The sequence below is a fragment of the Amblyomma americanum genome, chromosome 7 (genome assembly GCF_052857255.1).
Source record: "Amblyomma americanum isolate KBUSLIRL-KWMA chromosome 7, ASM5285725v1, whole genome shotgun sequence".
Taxonomy (NCBI): domain Eukaryota; kingdom Metazoa; phylum Arthropoda; class Arachnida; order Ixodida; family Ixodidae; genus Amblyomma; species Amblyomma americanum.
Genome location: NC_135503.1, coordinates 20594418 through 20620386, shown reverse-complemented (window position 1 = coordinate 20620386; position 25969 = coordinate 20594418). Strand labels below are relative to the sequence as shown.

The window sequence follows — 25969 nt, the reverse complement described above, 5'->3', positions numbered from 1 at the left end:
ACCGGAAGCCAACTTTCACCGATAAGACTGCTTCCCCGTTTTTGCTCCTTAGTCCTAATGAAATTCACACGAAAATACAACTACTGCGTTTTGATGATTATGAATTTTTATGGCGCAAGGGCACCTGCGGCCGAAGAGCGCCATGACACAAGGTTTCTTTTTCTTTTACTCAACGTGGAGTCAAAGACCCATTTCTCAAGAATTTCAACCTAAATAAGCCGAGTACTAGGCAGGGGAACGCTTGTACCCATTATATCACCGGTGAGTACCCGGCGGCATTGGTGATCGAACCCTGCACCATGCGTTTTGAATGTCCTGTACTTATATACACTGACGGAAGTAGCGACTGGAATTTCAAGTGCACGGGCATTTCGACGTTCATGTTTTGCGTGCCTCTAAAGTTTCGAAATTTTCTTGCCTAATTACAATAAATAGCTAGTTCAAAATGTCAGCATGGAGCACGAGTGGGCACTTATCGGCGTCTAACATCGTAATTTCGCGCAAGAACCGTTATCACGAATCGGCTTTTAGGCCATCAAAATTACCCGGGCGCCCTGTCAAAACTGTGGCACCCAAGTATAGACGTCCAAGTAAGCGCTCCGAAGAGAGATGCAGTTTTTTCAACCGCTGTTGCCGGCCACCCTCTCCGCGTACTTAAACACTATACGCGACTGAGATCAGCAGATAGCGTCCTGCTTAATTTCTCTTTAGCATACCTGCGAAAACTTCGGTCTAATCAAGAGTTATCGACTCATGACTGGCAGTTTGGGAGCGTTTTTCTTCGGTATATTTCAAAGCGGCTACTCGTACCCCCCCAGTGCTTTTTGCCAAGTGTAAATACCATCGCTGATACGTGCCAGTGGTGGAAGTAAACGTTGGTACAAGCTGTTCGCTGTAAGCTATACGGCGTGCAAGCGATTTGCGGCACACAGTTTTACTTGTGTACACTCTAAACAGAAAGCAGCAAAAGGGAGTAAGTTGTCCTCTAACACAGTACTCCCTTTTGTAAAAGGGTGTGCGCTAGAGGACAGTTTACTCCCTTTTTACTCCAATAAAGGTGTAATCGTGTTTAGAGTGTAGATTTCACGATGCCCGCACTGACCAGAAACATCGCGCATGCCAGCGCCGATTGCGGGACTTTATTATTTGTTTATTTTTAGGCTCCAAAGAAATTGCGGAAGCAAGATCTGCTAGAGGCCTGACACCGCGATAGTTTCTGCCAATATGCATTGCTATCGAACTTTTGTTGGCGCATGACATGTGGGCAACTAGATGAAAAAAAAAAATGAGACTTCGTCCCGAAGTCCTTATATGCCGTGTACAAGGATGACGCTTTCGTTGTGACTAAATGTTTATTTATTGATTTTATTGCACGAAGCGTCTTGGAGCCCCGGCCCACATGAAGGGCTTCTGAGCAGTGCTCACAGCCATCACAATTTATCAAAGGAGTGCCGCAAGGCAAAAAACAAAACTGCGCAGATATTGGGCGACGGCAGGATTATTCCACTCTGCGTGTATACATAGAGCCAAAAGATTGCAATGCTTGAAACATACGAAGTAAAAATCTGGAGAAAAGACAGAGATAGAAACTCTCAGTTTACGCTCTCGAGATATGATCGTGTTTCATGATGCATACCGAATGTTTCCTGAAATGTTACTTTAAGTTCGCATGAAGCACTCCGCGACGCGGGGCCCTCGGCTCTCTGGAGAGACTTCAAGCGTAGAGAGCGTGCTCGCGGAGTCTCGTCGAGTCAGGCTCTCTGGTGCGTGACGTCATGAACCGTCAGTTTTCACTCACGCTCAATTCTGTGTGTGTGTTTTTAAAATTTTTTATAGAATCGAGGGGAGCTTGCTGGCGGCTAATATAATGTCATGCGTCAAGTGATTCGACAGATAATGATGGTGCTTGGAGTCGTTCGAAACTTATGATGTTCCCTTCGGAGACGGTTTATGTTATACTATGAAGAAAAATCTGAAAATTTGCGTGTGTATACTTAGAACCCGCTATTTTACAAAAATAACATGAATAAATGAAAACCTTTAGGAATACACGCACGCCGGACACTTCCATGCTCACGGAGACACAGCCTTATTTAAAGAAAACACATTTTTCCCCAAATAATTAAATTATTTTATTTGTAATTCCAAACTGCACAGTTGCAGTGTCGTTTAGTAAAACATTCCACCGTGTGTGAGAAGAAATAAGTGACAGCCCCGGACAGCACTTCCTAGGCGCGCCGTGCAACTTGGCGGTATCCATCTCTGTTTCTTGGTTTGGGAAAAACGATTCTTATTTCTAGACACGAAATGGCGGCACGGATTTCAAATGTAACCAGCATCACTGACGTCCTGAAGACAACGCTAGAGGCTTCGAGCAAAAATGTGAAAAGTGGCGTCCACAAACGTGGATACCCTGTCAAAGGGGGATATGAATATGCCTGGGCACGGCACTGTTGTAAAGCAGTCCGAAAACTTGCAGTAAATAAATATATGGTTAGCACTAAGGTCAGGACCGTTCAAAGCATCCACGGAGATGTGAAAGGAATCTCTCTGTGGGGAGAAGCATGCTTTCTTTCTTGGTCAAGCCTACGATCACAGAGATATAGATGGACAGATAAAGAGGAGGAGGGAAAGACAGGGATGTTAACCAGAAAGGGGTTCCGGTTGGCTACCCTGCACTGGGGAAGAGGGATTAGAGGACTAAAAGGAGGAAGAGAGAACGGAAAAAGGCATAACACACACACACACGCACAACGCTGTCACAATTTGTCACTCAATCCAGTCGCTCTCAAGTAGGCAAAGAGTGCCTTGTATGCCTTGAGGGCAGTCGACTGCTGTGGCCACGGACCGAGGATCTTTTGCTCTGTTAATGGGCGAGGATCGAGGCGGTCCAGGGCACAGCACAGTATATGTCTTGCACTTGCAAATGCAGGGCACTCACAGAGAAGATGAGCGATGGTCTCCTCACAACCACAGCTCTCACAGGCAGGGCTGTCGGCCATCCCCATCCGGAAAGCATAGTGGTTGGTAAATGCAACACCGATCCATAAACGGCATAACAGATCACAGAGAAACCTACGTTCATGCTATACTCTTACGTGCAGGTAGTTATGTTGGTGCCACGCGCCAAGGTAGCACAAAAGCTGTGGCGAGCGAAGTCGCGGGTTTGATTCCCTGCCACGGCGGCTGCATTTCGATGGAGGATAAGTTCAAAAATGTCGTCGAGCTTATATTTCGTTGTGCACTGAAAGAACTACGGTCGGTAGAAATTAAACCAGAGCTATACGCTACAACGTGTCATAGGCCACAGCGTTGCTGTGACGCTTCAAACCGAATTAAAAATATTTTATTAGTTACAAAAAAATATTCCAAGATGTGAAGAATGTGGGCAAGGGTCGGAAAATCATGACTTTGGAGGAACCCTTGCCAGTTCGGTAGATCATAACAAATAATAACCGCCGATGCAGGGTATTTGGTTTGAATTAAATAAAAAAAGAAACGAAAGAGCAAGAACAGATTCGAATTCGATAAAAAGGACAGGAGTATTAAGAATATAAAGTTTGCAACGCGAAAAATTTTTGTTTTATTAGAAAGGTGCCACGAAGAGGCAATCTTCATTGAAAAAGGCGATGTATTCCGGAATGAAATGACAAGAAAAGATGCAGTCATTTTTTCATAGTTTTTATACAAAATTTTGGAAGCGAAAAACTGTTTTCAGCTGCAAACCCACTGAAATTGTTCAGATAACCGTTTTACAGCTTTACGTCCTACAACATATAAAACGAGGAATATCTTCGCTTATCATAATTCTTTGTCATGTCTATCATATAGAAAAGTCATTAGTGTGAAAAAAAAAAACTTCCTCGTCTGTGTCATTTAGTCGGATGTTTCAATTCCAGATGCCGTCACTCACGCATGAGTGAACTACTCACGTTTCGTCATGCGAAGTGTGCGCTGTCGGCACGTGCAAATACGTATGGATGCCGCATCATCTTCAAGTGCTATAATCAACCCTGACATTCTTGCTCCGTTTTGATTATTCTGAGGAATTACAGAGCGGAAAAGCACAAAACAGCCACAAGCGATCTTCCATTTCAGTAGAACTCGGCGACAGGAAGCGTGCTAATCACTAGTGTCATTCCTTAGGAATAACGCCAACAGTGAAGATAAAGCAACGAGTAATCAAACGAGCGACATGCAAGCAACAAAAGGAACGCGCATGCCCACTGCACAACCGTTTCTTTTCACTAATACGCACAGAAACACTTCGACGTGGTTACGAAAGCACGGCGAATCAAGGTGTCAGTGCCCCTTCGCCACAGCTCGATCACCATGTCCGTTCACGTATTCCTGAAGGCGGTACTGTTCCTGATGAATTTCATCTACTGGTTCTTCGGATGCACGACCTTGCTCATGGGTGTATACCTGTTCACGGTCAAAGTGCGCATACTACGTCGTTACATCGACCTGACCTTCGACCCCGCCGTCTTCTTCATCGTTGTCGGCTGCCTCGTCTTCCTCATAGCCGGACTCGGCTGCGTCGGAGCTATTCGCGAAAACACGCGCCTCCTGCGCCTGTACGGCTTCTTCCTGTCGGGCATTGTGGTCACCGCAGTCCTGGTAGCCATGCTCGGCTTCCTCTGGTCCACCTACAGTCCGCCCAGGAGCTCGCGCCTCGAGAGCATTCTGCGGCGAGCCATAGTCATCTACCGGGACGACCCGGACATGGAACACCTCATCAACACGCTGCAGTCTTCACTGCGTTGCTGCGGCATCTCGTCCCGCGGCTACATGGACTGGCAGCAGAACCCCTACTTCAACTGCACGGTGTGGAACCCCAGCCGCGAGCGGTGCGGCGTGCCGTACTCCTGCTGCCGGAATCCGGGCCGCCTGCCGAACGTCATGTGCGGCTACGGTCTGACGGACACGAAAAAGAAACCGCTCGAATCGGTCGAGCGCGTGATATACACGGAAGGTTGTTTGCGGGCGGTGGCTAACATGATGCGAGAGAACTCTGTGCTAGTCAGCGTGCTGTCCGCGGTGACCGTGGGATCTCTGACGGTGGGCATCGCTGGTGCGTGGCTTTTGACGCAGTCTATAACGGCGGCCAGGAGGGCCGCGCTCCAGGGGAACGCGGCCGCTCCTCATGCTCCTCGCCGGGAGTCTGCAGTGTGAGGCGAAGGAAGACTTACGAAAAAAAAAAAAACGAAGGCGGCTCATTGCTGTTCGCGCCTTTTGTGTCCCTGAGGTGTGTACATGATTTTAATCATGCGTTAATGTTCATAGTTTTAGTGCATTTTATGTTTCCGGCTTAACAGTTATCTTAACAGTTTGTTTTGAAAAGCAGTGACTGTTCCTGTGCGCGCCAAACGAATGCATGGATATGTCGCAGGCAGTTCGTGTCAAAGGCGGAACATTCTATCAGTTTATTTCGGGCTTTGAGTTAAATCTAAAAAAAAATTCTTACTTTTATTGGACCGTGGCTATCGGGACGGCAGTAACAATATGGTTACGCCGAAGCGTCGTGATCTGTTAATTGTTTGTGCCGCTTTCTTTTTTTTCTTACTGATACAGCAAGTTAGGCATTATCGTTGCTGGCTTATAGCCCAGTACTTTTAGTTGAGGTTGGATCTTTCTTCAGCATTCCAGAATTTTAGAAATGCTGTTTGTCAGCTACCGCCTTTCTGCCAATTTGATACTGCTGGTCAGGTATGAAAATGATCAATAAAATAATGATAAAGTACGCAAGGCTCTTGGCACGTTTTTCTGCCGAACAATTCTGCGCTTATTCACGACACAATCGGCACATGTTGTGTTCATTTTATACCTTCGCTTCTGAAGCGGTTCCTTTTGGACATCGAAAGGGCCTGTTATATGTGCGCTGTGACCCGTTTAACCGCGTCATTAGGCGACATTCCGAACATTACAAGGTGAAAATCTCTTTTGAAGTCGATTGTTCAACCACGCCATTGACGTTTTTGACACGTCTTCAAACATGCCTCTAAAAGCCACTATACACAGTAAAAAGAAAACACTTATGCCCCTGGAAGACCGCACAAACGGTAGCATATCCGTGGTTTTCTACAGCTCTTTTTTTCATCGGTGTTTCAAAAAACTGCATTAGACTTCAAGGAGGACCACAACATTTTCACGGGAATTTCTTCGCCGCTGCTAAATGACCCGTGAATGATTTCGAGCAGGACGAAGTCTCGCTTCCGCAAACGTATTGAAAGCGAAAACCCCTGGAATGCTGCTTTAACATTAAGCCTCGTTGTCGCCTGAAATTCTGCTGAGGTTTTCAACTTCTTTTTGCTTTCGTGTGAACATGGGATAGCGGAAAGCTATTGGTAAGTTTGTTTAAGTCCAAGTTCTGAGCAGACGTGCTGAACGCTTTTCTTTTTCTTCTGCCGAGTTAATGCCTTGCGGTGAAGAATGCCGTCAGCTGCAACAGTGACGTGCCTGTTGTAGTCACGAAAAATAAAATTCTGAAAACAAACAGGAACAAGTTCCTCGTCCGGTATTTGCTCTGCAACTGAGTCAGGTTAAAAAAAATGTAGCATATAACAATCATTGATATTTTGTTGAGCTTTCCGTTCGTGGTCAGTTAGGCGTAGAGCTCGAAACATCCCACGTATAACCAATGCGAACATGTCAATTTTGCGTACTTACAGCAATTTTTTGCGTGTTTGCTAGTTCCGCTTAGCCTTCATAAAAGAAACTGGTGAGAATGCTAAAGGGTTAACGCGGTTTTCCGTAAAACTAGAACGGAAATCTCTTGAAAGACTTTATTAGCAATGTCGGACCCGGAAGGCCCTGATGTTGAGCTGAAAGGGAAAGTCTGCGAATCGGGGAGTTTTCGTCACAGGTCACTGACGCCTGGCTGTTAATGCGGCGATTTTTTTTTTTTGGTCGCTGTGGTTGGAAGCGTTCACCCGTGAGTTTGGACGCCTTGTATGCTTTCAGCTTATGACGGTGACCCTTCGGGAGGCTACGCGCAAGAAAAATGATGTGTGGGGTTTAACGTCCCGAAGCGACGCACGTGGGTGGACGGGTGTGGGTGTGGGGGGCTGTGAGGGACGCCGTAGTGGAGGGCTTCAGGTTAATTCAGAACACCCGAGAATCTTTAACGTGCTCTGTCATCGAACGACACAGGGGCGTTTCTGAATTTCGCTTACAAAGAAATGCGATCACCACGGTCAGGATTCGATCTCATGACCTTGAGATCGTCAGGATTCGATCTCATGACCTTGAGATCAGCAGCCGAGCGCTAAAGCCACTGAGCCACCACGACGGATATGAAAGTAAAAAAATAGATCAAGCTTTAATACGTTAGTTGTCGGGATGCAGCCTCCAAAGGTGAATTGCCTGCCGCCGCGGTAGCTCAGCGGTTATGGCGCTCGGCTGCTGGCCCGAAAGACGCGGGTTCGATCCCTGTCGAGGAGGTCCCATTTCGATTGGGGAAGATATTCTAGAGACCTGTGCACTGTTCGATGTCAGTGCACGTTAAAGAACCCTAGCTAGTCGAAACTTCCGGAGCCCTTCATTACGGCGTCCTCCATAGCATGAGTTGCTTTGGGACGTTAAACCCACATAAACCATAACCGAAACCAAAGCTGAATTGCGAGCAGAGTTACGTGATTGACAGAAACATTTATTGTGAGTTAGCATGGACGAAATGGCGTTGCCTTTTCCTTATGAACGCTCGATAACCTATTCGTTGCACCTGGAGTAACGGAGGCCATGACGGTGTTCTACAGATAGTTTCTGCAATGCATGTTGGAGGAGGTTGCGATAAGTGGATTTGGTAAAGTGCTGGTCTCAAGCACGGCGGCCAATTTCACATCAGTGCAGTACATCTATACCGGCGACATTAGTGCCGGCTTCCACAGGGCCCTGTGCCCGATGGATATTTATTTTCAGTGCGTAGCTGTTTGTAGTTCTCGTGACGAGTGTGAGCATAACTGCAGCATCAGGTCGTAATGTACACGAATTATCCCTCGACATAAATAGCATGACTCGAAATAAGCGGCTGGCGTTTCAATCTTTCGTTAGAGCCTTATGCGTACCATGAGTGTGGGATTCTTCCTGCCTCTTTGACATTTTTTAAAAATAGCTTTGTTACCCAGCCAAAAAACGCAACTGACACAATCTCGGCCGCTTCTTTCGTAAAAACGTAGTCTCAACTTTTTTTTTTTAACTTTCTATCCCCTGAATTCCTTCCGCCTTTCGCGACTTCTGCCTCATGCCACACTTCTCGAAAAAAAAAAAGTTTTGCGATGCAGTATGCCGAAATTCGGTACCTAAATTTCTGCGCAGTTTAGCCGGCGCTGTGCAGGCGAGGTCTGCAAGCTTGTGGCCGCCTTCTTCTCCTTTGTCTTCTCACAATAATTTCAGCCTTCCTTTCAGGGGTACAGACACAAAAGTTCGAACTCAAACAAACGATAAAATCAATGACGTCAATGAGCACTTCAGCGCTGCCACCGACCGAGACCGAAATGGCTGGTACAAAATCATTTGTAATTGGCTATTTGGTGTTTTGGGCTCATTTTCATGATTACTAGGCCGGTAGGCCTCTTTCAAGGCAGAAATAAAAAGAACACACACACCGACAAAAAAGCTTTGTGTCTCCACCCTTTCATTTAAATTTCTGCCGCATAGTTAGAAAGCAGGCAACTGTTAATGACCGGTCCTATTTTTTTCTATATTAGTCATTTAGAGCGTCTGACATCCCGCACGTTTCTCGAGTACCATACCATGCGACTCCTACGTGCCGTAAGGATAGCTTCTCCGCACACAAGTTGTTCCGACAGGTAAGCTGACTTAACTACTTTCGATACCTTCGGACGTAATTTTCCATGCGGGGTAGTATGCGTGCCGCAAGGCACAATTTTGATGAATTGTCTGCCATGATGAAAACAATTCCACCTAACGTCGTATTTTATTACATTGAGCCTATATTAATGTGACGGCCTCGCACTGCGGAACAGATAACCAACTACAAACTACTTCCGTGCAGTCTGCATTATATGCCAGTGCGTAGTATTAACGTCTTGAAAGGCAGCTTGTGCTTAATGCAGCGATATAGACAATACAGTGTGTAACTATCGTTGTTATTGTTTTAAACAAGCCCTTATGCATTCGTTCGTTACTTCAGTAGTAAGCAGTCGTGCGGTAGTAACGGTGACGTAGCGTCTACGCCATGTCTACGTCGAGTTCTTGCCTATTCTCGGCGCCTCAGCTTTTTATTCCCGGTAATATCGCACTTTCCATGCGAGGTTGGTCAGTCGTACGCATGAGGAACGCGGTCGCCAAGAGCAGGCACAGCTACAGACATTTAATGCATGTGACGGCTGTGGGTTAGGTAAATGGTCGTCACTGCTGAAGTTGCAAAAGAAGAACACTGTGGCGATACCTAATCAGTTTTATAAACCACTTGAAATGGCTGATGCTGAATGCTTAAATTTACACCGTTAAATGGGTTGAAGAGCGCGTAAATCTTAATAAAATTACACTCTTCAATGGAACGTGGAACATCTGCTGGTTTAGCTAAACAAATACCATAGTGATTCCGCGACCCCGTCATACATTCTCATGCCATCACACGCCTCAATGCGCGGGAACATCAAAGTTCGGGGCACATGTACCCATGCTTCAAAAAACGGCAACCAATCAGGAGGTTGATCCAGCGCAGCATGAACCTCCCGCACCAAGGTTCACTGTTCTCGGAGGAGAGAGGGTGTTTTGTAGCGATGGCTGCACTACGCCCCCTCTTCGAGCCTTCAGCGTGGCCACCGTGGCCACCCCTGGTCACGTGGATGATCACGTGGTGCGGAGCAGCTGCTGCTGCTGGCGGCGCGACGCGCCGACGAAACCGTGCTGCAACAGCTGCGCGCATGCGCCGTGTCAAGTGGGACGAAGATGGAGAAGGAACGCCCAGCGAAACGGAATGGAATGGGAGTGGAACTGGCCTGATGTAGCTATCGCGTCACTCCAGGTTTAAACAGAGCTAAACCACCGCCAGTTTTTTCATGCGATTAATAATTAAAAAGTTCGCCGATACCCGAGTCTTTGGAGGCGCCGGCTTCGCACCTAGAAGGCAAGAATTCAAACTCCACCTTAGAGTGTGCCTTTAAGCCTTTATTTTATTATCGTGATCACGAGTTTTCTACCGGCGTGGATGTACAGACTGTCGGGCAAAAATATGTGGACAAGGGAGATGAAAATGTAGCCGTTAAACGCATGTCTGCATTAAAAAAACACAATCATGCTCTATTGAAAGAAAACACTGCATTTTTTAATAGCTTAGTTTTTTTTTTTTGAAAGGGCACCTGAAGTTCGTCATATCTATATTTAACTTTTTATGTTGATTTCTAAGCATTATCCCGTGCAAAAATTTCAGAGGTGGAGCAATGAGCTGTTTGTTCTAAAAACTCCATAGACAAGATGCTCGAACCAATACTGTTGCTGCGTGGGCTATAGCTAATTTTTCGATGAGTTCGAAGCTTTTTGCGCGGTTCAGACTTAATAATAATAATAATTGGTTTTTTGGGGAAAGGAAATGGCGCAGTATCTGTCTCATATATCGTTGGACACCTGAACCGCGCCGTAAGGGAAGGGATAAAGGAGGGAGTGAAAGAAGAAAGGAAGAAGAGGTGCCGTAGTGGAGGGCTCCGGAATAATTTCGACCACCTGGGGATCTTTAGCGTGCACTGACATCGCACAGCACACGGGCGCCTTAGCGTTTTTCCTCCATAAAAACGCAGCCGCCGCGGTCGGATTCGAACCCGGGAACTCCGCGAATTCGTATTTGAAAGTGCACTGTTGAGATAAGTGTGCTCAAAAGTATCGCAGATTTGGAGACAGCTTCATCATTATTTTGGTCAACAGACTGTTCAGTTTGTTAGGACGAAGTGATAGACCGTCGGTTGGCGAAGGAGGTAGGCCCCATTTGGCCTAGTGAGCAAATCTTGATTCACAATGGTCCCGCGAAGGGTTCGCACGAGCTCTTATTTCTAATCTTTTTCTCTTCTTAAAAGCTATTCAGCGAACACGACAATTTGATCCAAAAACTACAAGAAAATAAAGAAACGATGCATTCAGCAGAGTCACTCTGCGTCTTTAGCTCCTGAGAACATTGGCGAGCCTCACGCATGGGTCGGATCACCGTTACAAATTAATAATGCCCTGTTGTCACTGCTCGAACATATATATTGATTGCGAGAACGCACGATGTAACGATACACATTTGTTTCGTAGCCTCACACCAGGTTAAAAAACGTAGCAACAAATCATATCCGCATCGATGTTTTGCTTTCGTATGACGTGACATCTTGTGCCTTCGACATCACAAACGTTCTAAAAAGTTGCATGGCTTTTGCACATATTGACACAAATAATTGGTCATATTTATGGTTAAATGACACTGCTAATTACCAAATAAAACCACATCTTTTCCTACAAATATATAGTAGAAAGCCTCTTACAAGTTCAGTCATGCAGTCGTGAAGGAACAAGTAAGACATACCTCAGCTTAATAATCGATTTCGTTACATGCAACAGAACCGAACCAAACTACAACCACACGGGTTGCAGCATCAAAGCAACCCTCATTGAACAAGCCAAGCGTATCACGGCGCAAACATTTCTAGCCAAATACGAACGTTGAACATTCGAATGTTGACGGTAGCAGAACACACGAAGTGGCTCGGCTGATATTTGCAAGGAAGGAGAAAATAAATAATAAAAAAGAAAACGCGTTTCTTTGGCAATGCTGTCCAAGACAGACGATGGCGACAGGTGGATACGGGAAGTTGTTTTCGTTTTGTTTTTGTCTAGAGCCGTCGGCTCAAGGTGTCTTCTATGGTTTGGCCGTCCGCGAGGTCACTGACCTCCGACCATTGACTGCGGAGGCAGCGTGGGATAACTTCTCTTCCGGCGTACAACGAACGAGCGCATTTTGGCTGCTGGCAAAGGAACAACCTCGGCTCACACATCTCCATACAATTCCCGGCTGTCTCCCGAGTGCCCGTGTTTCCTCAGAGCGTTCTTGCCTGTCGCATCTAGAAAGCTCCAGCTGTCCGCCCAGGCGTAATTAGCCTGTGGTCGTAGCGGAAAGGCTCGCCACCTGGAGCTGCAAGTACAACTGCTTCCTCACTGTGTGCCGCCACGTTAATCCTTCAACTCACTGCTTTATCTTCTGCCTGAATGGTATTTGTAAATTTTTGGAGGTATCTACAAAGTTCGAGACTTGTGCAGAATTAAAAGCAGTTGAGTTGCAAATATTCTAGTTAGGTTTTTTTTATGCCAGGCCCTCTTATACCTTTATGCGCCACTGTGAATGTACGTCGTAAATAACATGAACGTTATGAACGGGGATCAATTTTATTAGTCTGGATCAAATAATCATTCACAGATGTTCAAAGTTTCTCTTCATTAGTTCTATAAATATTATAGAACAAAAGTAAGTGCGTGTGTATCAGGTAACTACAAATAATTATGACCGAGTTTCGATTAAGCCTGAATGCTATGATACCTTGGAACATGTAAAGTGATACACTCTGCACACTGCTCTCGTATGTTTTTTCTACCCGCTATAAATTTCCTAATTCCAGGTCATCTTGCCGTTCTTTCTTTGTATTTGTTCACGCAGACCACGTGATTCTGACGTAGTCAGTCTGAACAAGACAAAAACGCCCATCAATTTTGCTGCTGTCTAGCTGACTTCCGAGTCACGCCAGTCACGACGGATAACTTTTAAGTACAGCCCTTGGTTTGCTTAGATGGCGTAGAGCGCCCCGAACGCATTCATGAAATGGAAGTACCTTCTCACCTGTTTCTAATGCTTTTTCGTGCTGCTTCCTGTTTACATATTACGTGTTCGATGTGCAGCCCCCTTATCGCTGGGTTCAGCTCTTTGGCAATCAGCTCGTTGTTTTTCGCACTCGCACCACATTCGCGTAAACCATAGAACTGAAAAAAAAATATTTCAGATCTTTACAAGTAATGCAAACATTAACTGCGGTGCTGCTGATAAGAAAAAAATAGGATTCAAACCTGCACCGCATAATATATCCCTAGTAATGCCATAGGAAACAAAAAGTGATTTTTGAGATGCTGTTGGAATCCATCTCTGTAGTTGGTGCGACTTCGACTTAAAAAGAAATGACCTGCTCCAGAGTAAGAATCAAGTAGCGAGCAACATAGGGTGCATCGATAGCTGCGAAGTAAAGAGCAACATAGGGTGCATCTATAGCTGCGAGGTAAAGAGCAACATTTTCACAAAAGCCACAGAAAGTATGCTTTGTGTGATTGCACCTGAACAACAAGAATTCTGCATAAACCTGAAAATTCTTTTGGTAAGTAGCACTGAATACTGAATATATTAGGCATGCCTGCCTGCCTGCCTGCCTGCCTGCCTGCCTGCCTGCCTGCCTGCCTGCCTGCCTTTCCTGTCTTGCATATATATATATATATAGTGAAAAGGTCAGAACTGGTTCGATTATCTAGGTTTATTCACCAACGGTTTCAGACAATGGACCGTCCTTCATCAGGGTTAAGTCGCATGAATACACAGATGTGCGCATTTACGGTCATAAATGCAGAGGGAGATTCTTGCTTAGGTATTCTCGGCGAAAATCCAACCCTCTCAGCTCTGCTGCATGTCTGTCACCTCTGTATTTTAACTAGCTTTTTTAACTTGTTTCACATCCATTCTCCTTTCCCCTTAGTGGACGCCGACACAGAGAGAGAGAGAGAAGTGCCTCCTCTCCCTCTGCATTTAGGACCGTAAATGCGCACATCTGTGTATTCATTCGACTTAACCCTGATGAAGGACGGTCCACCGTCTGGAACCGTTGGTGAATAAACCTAGATAATCGAACCAGTTGTGACCTTTTCACTGTGCAAGTTTTCACTGGCCCGTTGAGCAACCCTGACTGCTTCCACTATATATATATATATATATATATATATATATATATATATATATATATATATATATATATATATATATATATATATATATATATATATATATATATATATATATATATATATATATATATATATATATATATATATATGCACCGGGAGGTTCTTGCTTTTCCTTAATCCTCTCTCTCTCCCTCTCTATATCTTTTCGTTTTTTGGCAAATTAATAAAAGGTTTGCAACAAGAAGATTTCTGGGACGAATGACCAAGTGTGTGATTGTTCTCACATTCGGTGAGGACACTCGTTGAATGAATTAGCTTAAGCGGGTCATCCATCACGTACGCAATGGAATTCGACTTCTTGGTGAATTGTAGCGAGGGACACGCGGCGTGCAACAAGACAACGCAGGACACGTTTAGATGGGGCTGCGGCAACACGCAACATGGCAAACTCGATTGTTGAAATATACATGGTGCCGCGGTTTCCGAAGTACCTGTATGTCCCAAGAAACCGACGAAGTACATGAGGGATGCGTAGATGAAAGATAAGCAAATTAACGCAAGGTTGTTAGTGGTAACGAGGGGAGAGGTGGGCGGGACTTGGAGCAGCCATGAGAGAAAAACAAATTTAAATACACCGGAAAAGCAGTTCTTTGTCTTGCTAACGCCGAGTTCCTCCAGTCTTCAGCAATTGCCGTCTCTGTGAGGCTTACTTGCATGTTGAAGAAAAGGTAACGAAGAAAAGCAAAAAGAAGGAAAAGTAAGCCCATCCTTTTGCAACCGAAGCAGCTGCACGGTGAATTGAAAGGCTGCCATTTGCTGCTTTGCCGTCATCGCCTAGGAGTTCTGCCGCTCGCGGACGACCTCTTACCTTTTCTTTCGCACTGCCGGCTGCGTCAGCTTCAAGCATGAAAATAAAAGAGAGGAGGACGCGAAGGTAAACGATTCTAGTCAAGGAACTGCGGTTCTACCTGCGCCGCTGCCGCTATTTCAGGCAGTCAGTCGGAAAAGCCCTGGAATAATAAAAATAAAACAAGAGGCAGAAATTCTTTTAAGTTTACAGATAGGAATGAACTAAAATTGTTACACCGGCTTTATTGAGGGACGTTCGGTGTTCCAGGTGTACCGTTTTTTTTTTATTACCGCAAACAGATGAAAGTGACTCAAGAGGGACACGTTTTGTCCATGCGCTTGAAAAGTAAGTTCGCAATGTACGCTTCTGCAGGGGAAACGCGTGATTGTTGTTGCTGCTTGACAGCCGCTAACAATATTGAGGGCGGGAACTGCCTGTGGCAGCTATAAACTTGCTTGCAAGAACCCTCTCGTTTTTGCTCTCTACTGGCGCTGTCTTTATTCTCTACTGGAAACGACCATGTTGTTTTTGGGTGGGAGATAATTTTGAAAACACTCAATTTGGAAGTCAGAACAATATTCAATACGTCATTTCCTGTTGAATCTGTGAGCACTGCCAGCATCGTGTAGAGCATGCTTAATGCGCCGTACTTCCGCAACTTCAGTCGTTCGTCACGACTAGACTACTAATTTTCGTCCGGAGTTCTGAAGGGGTTCTCAGTGTATAAAAGAAAAAAAAATAGTAATAAAATATGCGATTTAATTTTGAGAAGCGGCACATGGATTATGAGGGATATCGTAATGAAGGGCTTCGGATTGACATCGACCACGTGTTTTGTTTTTTTTTTTTCGCCTTGAGTTTCGCCTCCACCGAAACGCGCCCACAGTGGCCGGGATCGAATCCATGTCCCCGGGCTTGGCAGTCGAGAGCCCTAACCACGCAAACGCCACAGTGGGGCGAAGAAAATAATAATAAACAAAAACTACACACTTGAATATGTAGTGCGAAACCCAGACTTGGGTCCGCTTATGATTCGATATCAAAAAACTAATTGCCTTTGTCAGAGATTTGCTATACAAACGAGGAACGTGATGTTCAAGTTTTGGTTCTAACGGCGCTAGAAATGAAAAATAAAAAATCCCGCTTCATGGTTCGTGGCTTGAAAAGGGCGCGTGGGAGATATTTATTGAAGTCCGGCAGCAGCGGAGTTCCCGGGGGATGTGAGGGCTGGACTGAAGCCAATTACCTCACAATGCAGCCGGCACGGTACAGGAACACGCTATGCTTCTGAAATCCTAAGAACACGATGCCTGCTTTCAGCGAGAAGCGAGGACATGCACTCAGTATGATCGAGCCTTCATTTCCAGCTTCTTGATGTAAAAGGGTTCTTGAAGCAGCCGAGAGTGGACGCGTTTTCCTGTTCACTGCGTTCGACTGATTCCGCGTATAGTACGCTTACCTGCAGGCGCCTGAAGTGGGCGGTGAGTCCCAAAGAGAGCAGCGCTCGTACGAGTCTCGAGGCCTCCATTTAGTGCGCCCTCGTGGGTTCAGACGTTCTTTGAGTGCGCACCTTCAAGTAGCGCGTTGCTGCTAGTTATAACAAGTTTTCTGTCGATTTCGACTGCTCCTTTATTAGTGTTCTCAGCGTGGGCGCTTGCGTGTGCGGGCTGCTGCTTCTGTTGCTGGATGCTTCAAGTCTTGTACGTGTTTTATTTGCGTGTTTGTGTTTCATTTCTCAGGTCAAGTCAGAGTCTTCTTAGTTGCCCGGTACCCAGGAATTCATTCAAGGCGAACATGGAGCGTATGGTTGGGCGGACAGGTATTGTAGCAGAGTGTTTACGATATGCGGAGGGAGTTTCTGAGATTCGAATGCATTTAGTGCAGTCCGACAGCGTGAACGTATGGTGACGGCGGGCGACAAGTGATAGTGAAGGGTAATCGCTTCTGCTATGGCCAAAGTCTCTGCGTCGGTTGGGGAGGACACTTCTCTGTGGAAATGTGTAGAGGTGCTCCGAGGGCCGACGACTGCCGTAACAGCTTTGTGCTGGAGGGTATGGGCGCCGGTGTAAAATCTATGGGGACGCTTAAATTAACTTAAGAGTGGAATACGCTAGATAACAGGTATGCCACAGCTTCTGTTGGAACTTCTGTGTTTTTGCGTCAGCTTCTCTGCTTTGTCCGCGCATCAAACAGCATATTCGGGCTGCTAGCTGCAGTCGGTGTGCTGTGCTCATGAGCCGGTGGGTAGCGCCTGACGACGTCACAAGGTCACGTGGTCTGCATTGACTAATTATTAATTCAATTTCCACCTGCCACAATGGGTAGCTTGCTCACAATCTGGTGGCCATGTTACCACCTGCTACGGTGGACAGGTTGTGATGACGTCGCACGGTCCCATGACCTCTCTCCACCACCCAGAGAATTCCTTGACCGGGCGGTGGATTTTGCATTGACGTGAACTCTAATGTCATCGCATGAATGAGCGCACCGGTTTTCATTATGTCTTGTTAAACCAAAGCGAATTTCAGTTTGTGCCGTTTGACTACAACGCGAACAAGCTAGCAAACGATCGTGATGACGTCTATCTTGGGTGTCCCTGAGTAGCTTAAGCGGTGCCATAGTATACAACGGTTAGCCATCGATACGCTAATCCGCCGAAATAGTTGCCGATACTGGCTTTCTTTGTGGGTACTACCGCACGCATCTGCCTACATTTTTTTTTTAAGGTATCGGTTTGTGTCCATGCGTTGGATGTGTTCCGCCGCTTATTTGGTCGCCGCGCCAAATGAACCTGGGACAACCAGTACCTCCCGCAGTTTGTTCATTCGGCTTTTACATCATTCCATCCGAGCCGGTGAGTCACTCCCGAAGAAGGCACTTTGGTTCTTCCGACTGGCAGCTCTTCGGGGTACAGCGGGCTCTGTCCTCTTACCGCCGTTTCTAGATCAGGGTATAGCTGTGAAACCGAAAGCGCCTTCAATGCCAGAAAAGTGGGACCCGGCAGTTATGCGAAAGGGACGGCGCTGTGATCGAACTGGTCGCGTCATCTCATCACGCCATAATGTAAACTGTGCTCAGAGCGTCATCGGACACAAAATTCTCAACGTTGCTTTAGAGCTGTATGATGCGGTCACGAAGGCTTTTTTGGCACATTGGGTTGCGATGCCACAGAAGTAATTAAAACTCATTTTGCTTTATCTACCTCGGTAGAGTATTTTATTTGAAACGTTCGTTGCCAACGCAATTTACACCTACTTTTTTTGCCAAAAACAAATAAAAATGCCATACTAATTAAATATGAGCGAAATATTTCCGCCAGAAATACTTCCTTGAATAAACTATTTTAAAATACAAGGAATATAATGATGTTATTAGAGAGGTATCTAATGAACCTGGTACAAATAACCAGCTAAAAACCTGCCTGCCACGGTATTGAATAGTTGAAGAAGTTTTGTCGATTACACATGTCCGCTCTTACTGGACTGTTGAATCGCGTTCCAGCGCTATGTGGCCGTGCACAGAAGAACGAACGGTCATCCTTTGCTTCCTTAGCAGGTAAGCTGCCCAAGACTACTCTAGCAGCTTCGCTGTTCCCCCATGCTGACCACGTGGTCTGGTCTCAGTGCGTCACTAGCGACGCTTTCGGGAAATGTGACCAGAGGCAAAGTTACCCCTTACAAAATTTTCTTTGGGCAGTCTATAGACTGTCGATAGACACTTGTCAATACTCTATAGAATTTCTATAGACAAATACTATAAACTACTGTAGAGGCAATACAAACCCTACATACAGTCTATAAGCAATCTATAGATTTATGGCCGTATACTTAGGTAATTTTTTCTATAGACAGTCTATTGACTAATGAAGACCCACCATGAAACCATGAACACCATGAAAGGAAATACCCACAGAAAAGGCAAGAGTCTATTTGAAGACTATAGATAGTCTATGGGTAATTTTTATGAGGGTCGTAGCGCGTTCGCCAACTTTCCATAACTAAAGAAACGTTGCTTATTACTCAAGATGTGACTAAAGAAACGGCCAGCCCTAACGTACGTTTTTAGTTTTCGCTTATTCTTTTTTGTTTTATGCGTGTTTTCCAGTCAGTGCGCTTTTAACTTAGATAAGAGCAGACTGCTTCCCTCACGTCTAGGCTTAGATTGAGCACTCCCGGCACTTGCCTTGCTTTTCACAAAATCGGAGATGACAGCGACAGGCGTGCTGGCATTAGTCAACCTGACGCCTCGGTTTCCTACTCACCGATCTGTCTTCGCGCGTGCAGCTATTTTTAGCCCCAGTGTGAGGACAGGAAAAGGGCAGCAAAATAAATGCCGGAATGGCGTTCTTGGCGACGGGGTCTTCATCTGAGCCAAGGTAATACTACCGTTTGTTTAGATTTATACTTGCCTGTAACTAAATTGGTCTGACGTCTGTTTAATTTGTTTTCAGAGGTGTGTTACTATAAGAGGTGCGTTACTATAAGCCACAATTTGTTGGACCACAGCGTCGAGGGTAACAGCGTTTTGGAAATTCTAAAAACTGATATGGATATTACTTACGGTGAGCTACAGGCCTCTCAATAATTAAGGAGCCTACTAATAATACTTGAAAAGTTAGCTATTCAATATTAATTAACCAGCCATCTAGTCAGCACGTCTTAGCTTCGATATACTACACCGCTGACAATGCTATACCAAAAAAAGCGGTCTTCTAACTCGAAAAGCCTAATTTTAAAAATTATTTTAAAAAGTCTTCGGTGAAGCACCCTGTATAGAGTGCCTCCATGCTAGAGCCTTCTCTGGAAAATCGTGGCACGTTCTACGTGGTTTACGATTTCATTGTACGAGCTGTAGTTAGGAGGTAACTAGCACACGCCTATCGCGCTGTCATTACTTTCCGTTCACAACGCTCATCGTATTCTCCCTCCCTTTGCTCTCCGTTTTACCTTTCCCCTACCCCCAACCCCCCTTCCTTTTTAGTTTCTTGAAGCCTCTCCCCCTCCGTCATAACAGGCACGCTAAACTGCTCTTACAGAGCACTTCCTTCAAACACAGATAGTGTCCAGCGGGCAGACCGAAGGACCGCACAACGCTTTCTTCGCAAAATGCTGACATGGCAGCGCTTAGAATGATGAGGTGCGTTTATATCGCCGCCGCTGCGCCGGGGAATGTTGCCTCTTTCCGGAAGAACCAGAAGGGGGGCCTCCGGATACTGCGTCGCCTGTGCCTGCTTATAGCTTCTTCCATAGTTTCCTTTTTGTACCGCTCTTTGATCAAGCCTCGACAGAGCGTTTTCTAGACGCTGAGGATGGCTGGCTCGCGCGAAGGAAAAAACAAGAAGCCCAAACGTGGACGCGGAGAATTGCCAGTGTCACGTCCAGAAAAACGGCACTGTGCCCCTAACAGTAACGGTTCCTAATGTGGAAAAAAGAGCAATTTTAATCTTGTTTTACGAGCTGGAGGGAACCAGGCTAAGCACGTCTCTATAACCGAGTTGTTGCGCGGCCCTCTGTTAGGTTGCATTCATAAAGACAGAGAACGCGAGAGAGAGATAGAAAGAGAGAGAGAGATAACAGCGGTTGAATGGGCTTGAAAGAAGTGATTGGAGTGCAATAAGCGGGTCACGTACAGCTTGACGAGTGGTTCGGAGGAAACAGGATAAAGAAATTATTCCATTCTCACTGCCGTGCGATTTTGTCGGAAACGCGTATGTAGCGAAGGCTTGATATCTAGTCGCAGACAGTGCGTTTATATACCATCGTCTTCAGCGGACTTTGTGGGTTTCTTTTTCCCTTATGGATTACGCGCCACTCACATGGCAGTTAGCATGCAAAAGAAATTACAATAACGACTAAGAAAGTGTTATTTAATAGTTAAATTTACACGGAAATTGTCTTTTCTTCATTTACCTCAAAAGCCTCGAGTACGGAGCATGATAGATGGTCATGAGAGTTACATAACGATGCTCTGGATTGTGTTCTAGAAATGAATAGGGTTTATTTGATGCACGGCGTCCAGCGGGAGAACACAGCAGTCTCGCCGTATCTTGTTTATTCACGTGTTAACTTTGCAGCGATTAGAAACCCGGAGGTCGTGCCTGCTTGCGTAACATGCACCCAGCATAACTCCTTTAATGGAGGTCAGGGGTTGTTGTGGGGAACCTCCATGTGTTTCTACAGTCTAAGTACAGGGTTGGTGAAAAGTTCCCATGCCACAGGGCCTGCTTTTCAGCGGCGTATTCTGCCATTTATGATAGCAATAAAGCTATCAAGGTTCACAGAGGTGAGAATAATACTTCTCCTATAACCTACAGACGTTTTGGGATTCCGGGGTGTCATAACTGCCCGACTACAGTGCTCGAAAGCAGATCCTGTGGCCTAGGAACGTTTGACCGACTCTACTTATACTTTCTCTACGCCCTAGCAACGCAATTGTGTCAACAGCCAAGAAGCGATGCAAGTGATGTACAGTGTGCATGGTGACCCTGAATTGAACTGTTTATGTAGCTAAAGGAAAAAGTGTGGTACCGAAGTTTCATTCAATAGATGCTGTCCAGAACATTTCAACAAATGTGCCGTCAGATCGCCGTTTGCAGGCTTTTGCCGTCCGCGTATGCTAGTATACATTGTATTCACTGCGCAAAAAGCTTACGTATCACATGACTCCAGTAAAGAAAATAAATAAAAATATCCGTGAAATTGTCCATGGCCTCGAGGTGGCTTGCAACGGCAATCGTCGAGAACGAAATTTCCTTTTTTTTGTTTGTTGCCGACATTAAGCGAAAATGATTGGTCTCCTTTACCGAAAGCCGATGGCGACTCTTTTATATCACACTACAGTAACAGGAAGCTTTCGGACAGAGGTTATTGCAGCCATTCACCGCACTCCGTTTTTCACTTTACACCTCTGCAATCTAAAAAGCGGCCGAACTGTGAAGAGCAGGTGACACCAATACGCTTCACATTTAAAGTGTTCAGTGGGGCATCAATAAATCGATAAGTACTTCGGTACCGGCGAACGTTCTTACAGCGCATCAATGGACTCGTTACGCCGCAGACCGTAAGCTATAAAAGCAATTTAGCATCGTTTTAGTTCGTCCCGGTTTCTATATCGCATCGATGGCAGAATTCAACGCACGTTACTGGATCGCTGCAGCATTGATAGTGTTAAAATAGTCGGCGCCTTGGTGTCGAAGACAGCGCACATTCGCGCGCTACATTGTGACCCCCTTCCTGTGTGTAGGTTTAGGACTGGAGCCGAATGAATTTCCGTATCGAAGACAGCAGTACAAGGCCGCTGAAGCTGCGCCACGAGATTGTTGTACCTAGAGCTTCGTTTTGGTCTGCTGTCAACGGTGACTGAACGGACCTAGACTGCAGAACAAACGAAGGGTAAAACCTTTCCTGAGACGTTGTCTGGCGTTGATCTAGGCTATGATGTGATAGCTATTAAGGGCCCAGTGTGGTTTATTAGATCGATCCCTGGAGCTGCGCGAGCTCTATTGTGGCCCACAGTGGGACATCAACCCTTCATTTTTTTTCGTGGTCTTTGCTTCGGTGTTGGCTTGTGTGGCGTAACTAAAAACGTCTTTAATGATTTAATTAATGGATTCGAGAGATGGGAAAACGAGGCAAAAAATGGCGCAGAGCTCCTTGCCTGAAAGCAGGCTGTCCAAACACTCCTTCCGTTTGTATGCTTGGATGCTGAACCATGATGCGAGTGCAGCAGCTATGCCGAAGTGGTGAACCTGCCAAGCTACTCCATAGTGGGTGTTATCCATTCACTTTGTGTTCACCCGAGCATCGTTCTGATAGCAGAGGAAGAGAGGAAGCCCGTTACTGGGGCCTATCGGCAATGCTTCCTTTTTCTTCGCGCTGGTCCATCGCATGACGCGATTCTGCCTTACAAAATTTTCTATAGACAGTCCGTAGACTGTCTATAGACTAGTCTATCAAGCCTACAGACTTTCTATAAACAAATCCTATAGACTAGTCTATAGATTTATGGCCACACAATTCTAGCAGACTTGTCTATTGTATAGCCACAACTCTACAGATCGTCTAATAGACACAGGTCTATGGACGATCTATAGACTTTTGGCCATACAGTTCCTGTAGATTTCTGTCTATAGACAAAAGTCTACTAGTCCAGTAGACATAAGTCTACAGACAAATTACATACGTATATGGCCTGGCAGTGGAATAGACCTTTGTCTATAGACAGTCTGTATACCTTTGTCTAATAAACCTTTAGTAGACCATCGTCTATAGGCAGACAGTCTACAACCATTGAAAAAGGTCACCACACGACACGGTCTTCACAAACGAGATGCCGGTCAATATACTTACAAATTTAGTTTATTTCCGAGCTATCCAGGCTGGGAATATGCGATCATCATCAGGCTGACAACGCCCGTTGAAGGGCAAAGGCCTCTTCTGTGTCTCTCCGATTAACCCTGTCTTTTACCAACTGCGGCCACCGTATCCACAGCAAAATTCTTAAACTCATCCGCCCACCTTCTGCCGCCCACTGCTATGCTTGCCTTCCCTTGGAATCCACTCCGTTACCCTTAAGGAGCAGCGGTTATCTTGCCTTCGCAGTACATGCCCTGCCTAAGCCCACTTCTTCCTCTTGATTTCGACTAGGATGTCATTAACCCGCGTTTGTTCCCTCACCCGCTCTGCCCGCTCTGCCCGCTTCCGGTCTCTTAACGTTACACCTATCATTTTTCTTTCCATAGCTCGCTGCGTTGTCGTTATCTTAAGCTGATCGGAACAGAATACTCATACATCAGCACGCGCTCTCAGAAACAAGCGGGTTGCAGCGCATCCATGCCGCGCTCATTATCAGAAAAATTGGCGGTGGCTTAGCTCTGGTTAAACCTGGAGTGACGCGATAGCTACAGCTGGCCGAGTGGAACTTGCTCAGTCGAAATGCAAAGTCGGTCTTTCGCCACTCCGTTTCGCTGGGCGTTCCTCCCTCATCTTCGTCCCGCTTGACACGGCGCATGCGCACCGCTGTTGCAGCTCGGATTCGCCGCGGCGCGCCGCGCCACCGGCAGCAGATGCTCCGCACTACGTGACCAACCACGTGACTAGCCACGTGACCGTGGCGGCGCCGCCACGGTCACGTGCCGCCGCCACGCTGAAGGCTCGAAATGCTACTGTAATGTGGCTATCGCTACAAAAACTGAAACAGCACGTAGTGGCTGCAGCCGCACCGTTTCAAAAGCAGACGTGAGCTTGAGACAACATACGCATTACTGTCACGATGAAACACCCTTTCAAATTCATCTAGTTTTTCCTTCAAGTGAAGCTCGAAGAGAACAGTAAAGAGGTGGTTCTTGCATGCAGGCAACCTAACCTAACGCTGCTAGAAAAATCAACGAAAGCAACGATCGCGCTCAAAGTAGGAACTATTTCAATGAAATAATTAACGTCTTCATCAACCGGCGCAGCCATAATAACACAGCGCGAGCTGAATTGCATTCGTGGCGCAAATAAGCACCGTGATTACATTGACGTTTTCATAGTGCAGCAGTCTGAGATCAGAAACGCATACTCTGCCTCTCGCACAAATGCTATTGGAGAAATTTGTGCAAGCGTGAGCGGGGTTCATGAACTAGCCCCACGGAACGGAGTGCCATCTCTCGTCGAGACCACCTTCGCTAAGCTTTCAAAATGAAGTTCCCGCAGGCCGGCGGCGGTGGCCAAAGGCTCGGATAACAGGGATGGACGAATCCATACGCGAGCAACGAGAACAAGCAATGCACACTTGTCAATGAACAGACTCCATGGTCAGGACAGGCGATAACATAAAGATTAAAAAATAAATATAATCCACCTCAGAACGTGATGTGCGTTTCCGGATGTGCCAAGCAAATCGAGCTCACACGGAGCTAACCAAAGCGTAGCTCCATTTCGGCCGTCGTTCACTGACGAAGCGATATCTCCGGCCGCGCATACCTTGCAACGCGATAAAGCCAGTAGACAGCTCGCGAGGAGCGGCTTGCCATCTCCGGTTTCGCACCGGCTGCCTTTCCGCGCGTTATCAAAGACATAGCGGCCCAGAGATAAGCGGCATAGTCCAGAACACGATGGCTTCCGCTGCTTATAACGCTGTTTAAAAACCAGGATAGGACGTTTGTCGATGCGCACATAATCTGTTCTGCACACACAGCTCTGCTTAGAGTGGTTTAGTAAACCGAACGAATAAAAAATAATCGTGTAGACTTACCGCAAGTGGACGATGAAGTTGGATTTCGATGAAAACGGAATCCACGAGAGAGCACGCCGAAGACACCGACCGCGCACACAGTTGCTTGCAGCCGAATGATTTTCCGCCGTCTCGTGGTAAAATGGGTAAAACGTGATTCAGAAACTCATTTCACGGTCGTATCTTTACCGCTCGCACTCGTGCCGAGTACAGCTTGATCTGGTGTCCAAGACCACAGAGGGCAATTGGTTTATATGTTGAAATTTTCCACTTCCACTTTAAAAAATCTTGTTTTCGCAAAAACAAAACCGAAACCTTTCTGCTTTGTCCACACGCACCGCATCTCCCACCGAATAGTAGGTGGCACACTTTTCAAATAATAATTAAAAAGTGGCATAGCATAACGTTTTTTTGCATGTGCTTGTTTAGAAAACTGGTATGGGCGACATCAGCGTGTCATCAGCTCCGAAGTAGCAGGTGTATGGGGAGGAACTAAAGAAACTGGCTTTGCGATTGCTGCGTCGAAACACTTTTTCACGATAATGCCAACAGCAAAGGTATAAATGACAGATGTTAATCGCGCAGATGACTGTGCTTTTTGAGTCTCTCCTAGCGGTGTTTCTAAGACATGAGCACATCCTTGGATTCTCACATCCGTGTTTCCCCTTTAATTTGCGGACGTTTTAAAGAGAAGTGTAGAATCGCTGATAATAATAATAATAATAATAATAATAATAATAATAATAATAATAATAATAATAATAATAATAATAATAATAATAATAATAATTGGTTTTGGGGGAAAGGAAATGGCGCAGTATCTCTCATATATCGTTGGACACCTGAACCGCGCCGTAAGGGAAGGGATAAAGGAGGGAGTGAAAGAAGAAACGAAGAAAGAGGTGCCGTAGTGGAGGGCTCCGGAATAATTTCACCACCTGGGGATCTTTGTTTATGAATTAAGCGTGGCGG

The 25969-nt window shown here is 45.9% G+C and overlaps 2 protein-coding genes across 3 annotated transcripts in view; one reads left to right on the top strand and one right to left on the bottom strand.

Annotated features, from left to right (window-relative positions):
* LOC144096980 (uncharacterized) overlaps nt 1-24715 on the bottom strand; it is a 64804-nt gene extending 40089 nt beyond the window's left edge. The window contains exon 1 of one of the 2 annotated variants that reach the window (XM_077629786.1): nt 24626-24715. The gene's annotated coding sequence lies outside the window, so the exon portion shown is untranslated. Of the gene's footprint in view, nt 1-12829; nt 12958-24625 lie in introns of those variants that run through there. The other variant, XM_077629785.1, reaches the window with a different exon arrangement.
* LOC144097013 (tetraspanin-33-like) lies at nt 4333-5175 on the top strand. Its single transcript, XM_077629808.1, has one exon. The coding sequence runs from the start codon at nt 4333-4335 to the stop codon at nt 5173-5175; it is 843 nt and encodes a 280-aa protein (XP_077485934.1).
* Nucleotides 24716-25969: the final 1254 nt, after the last annotated feature.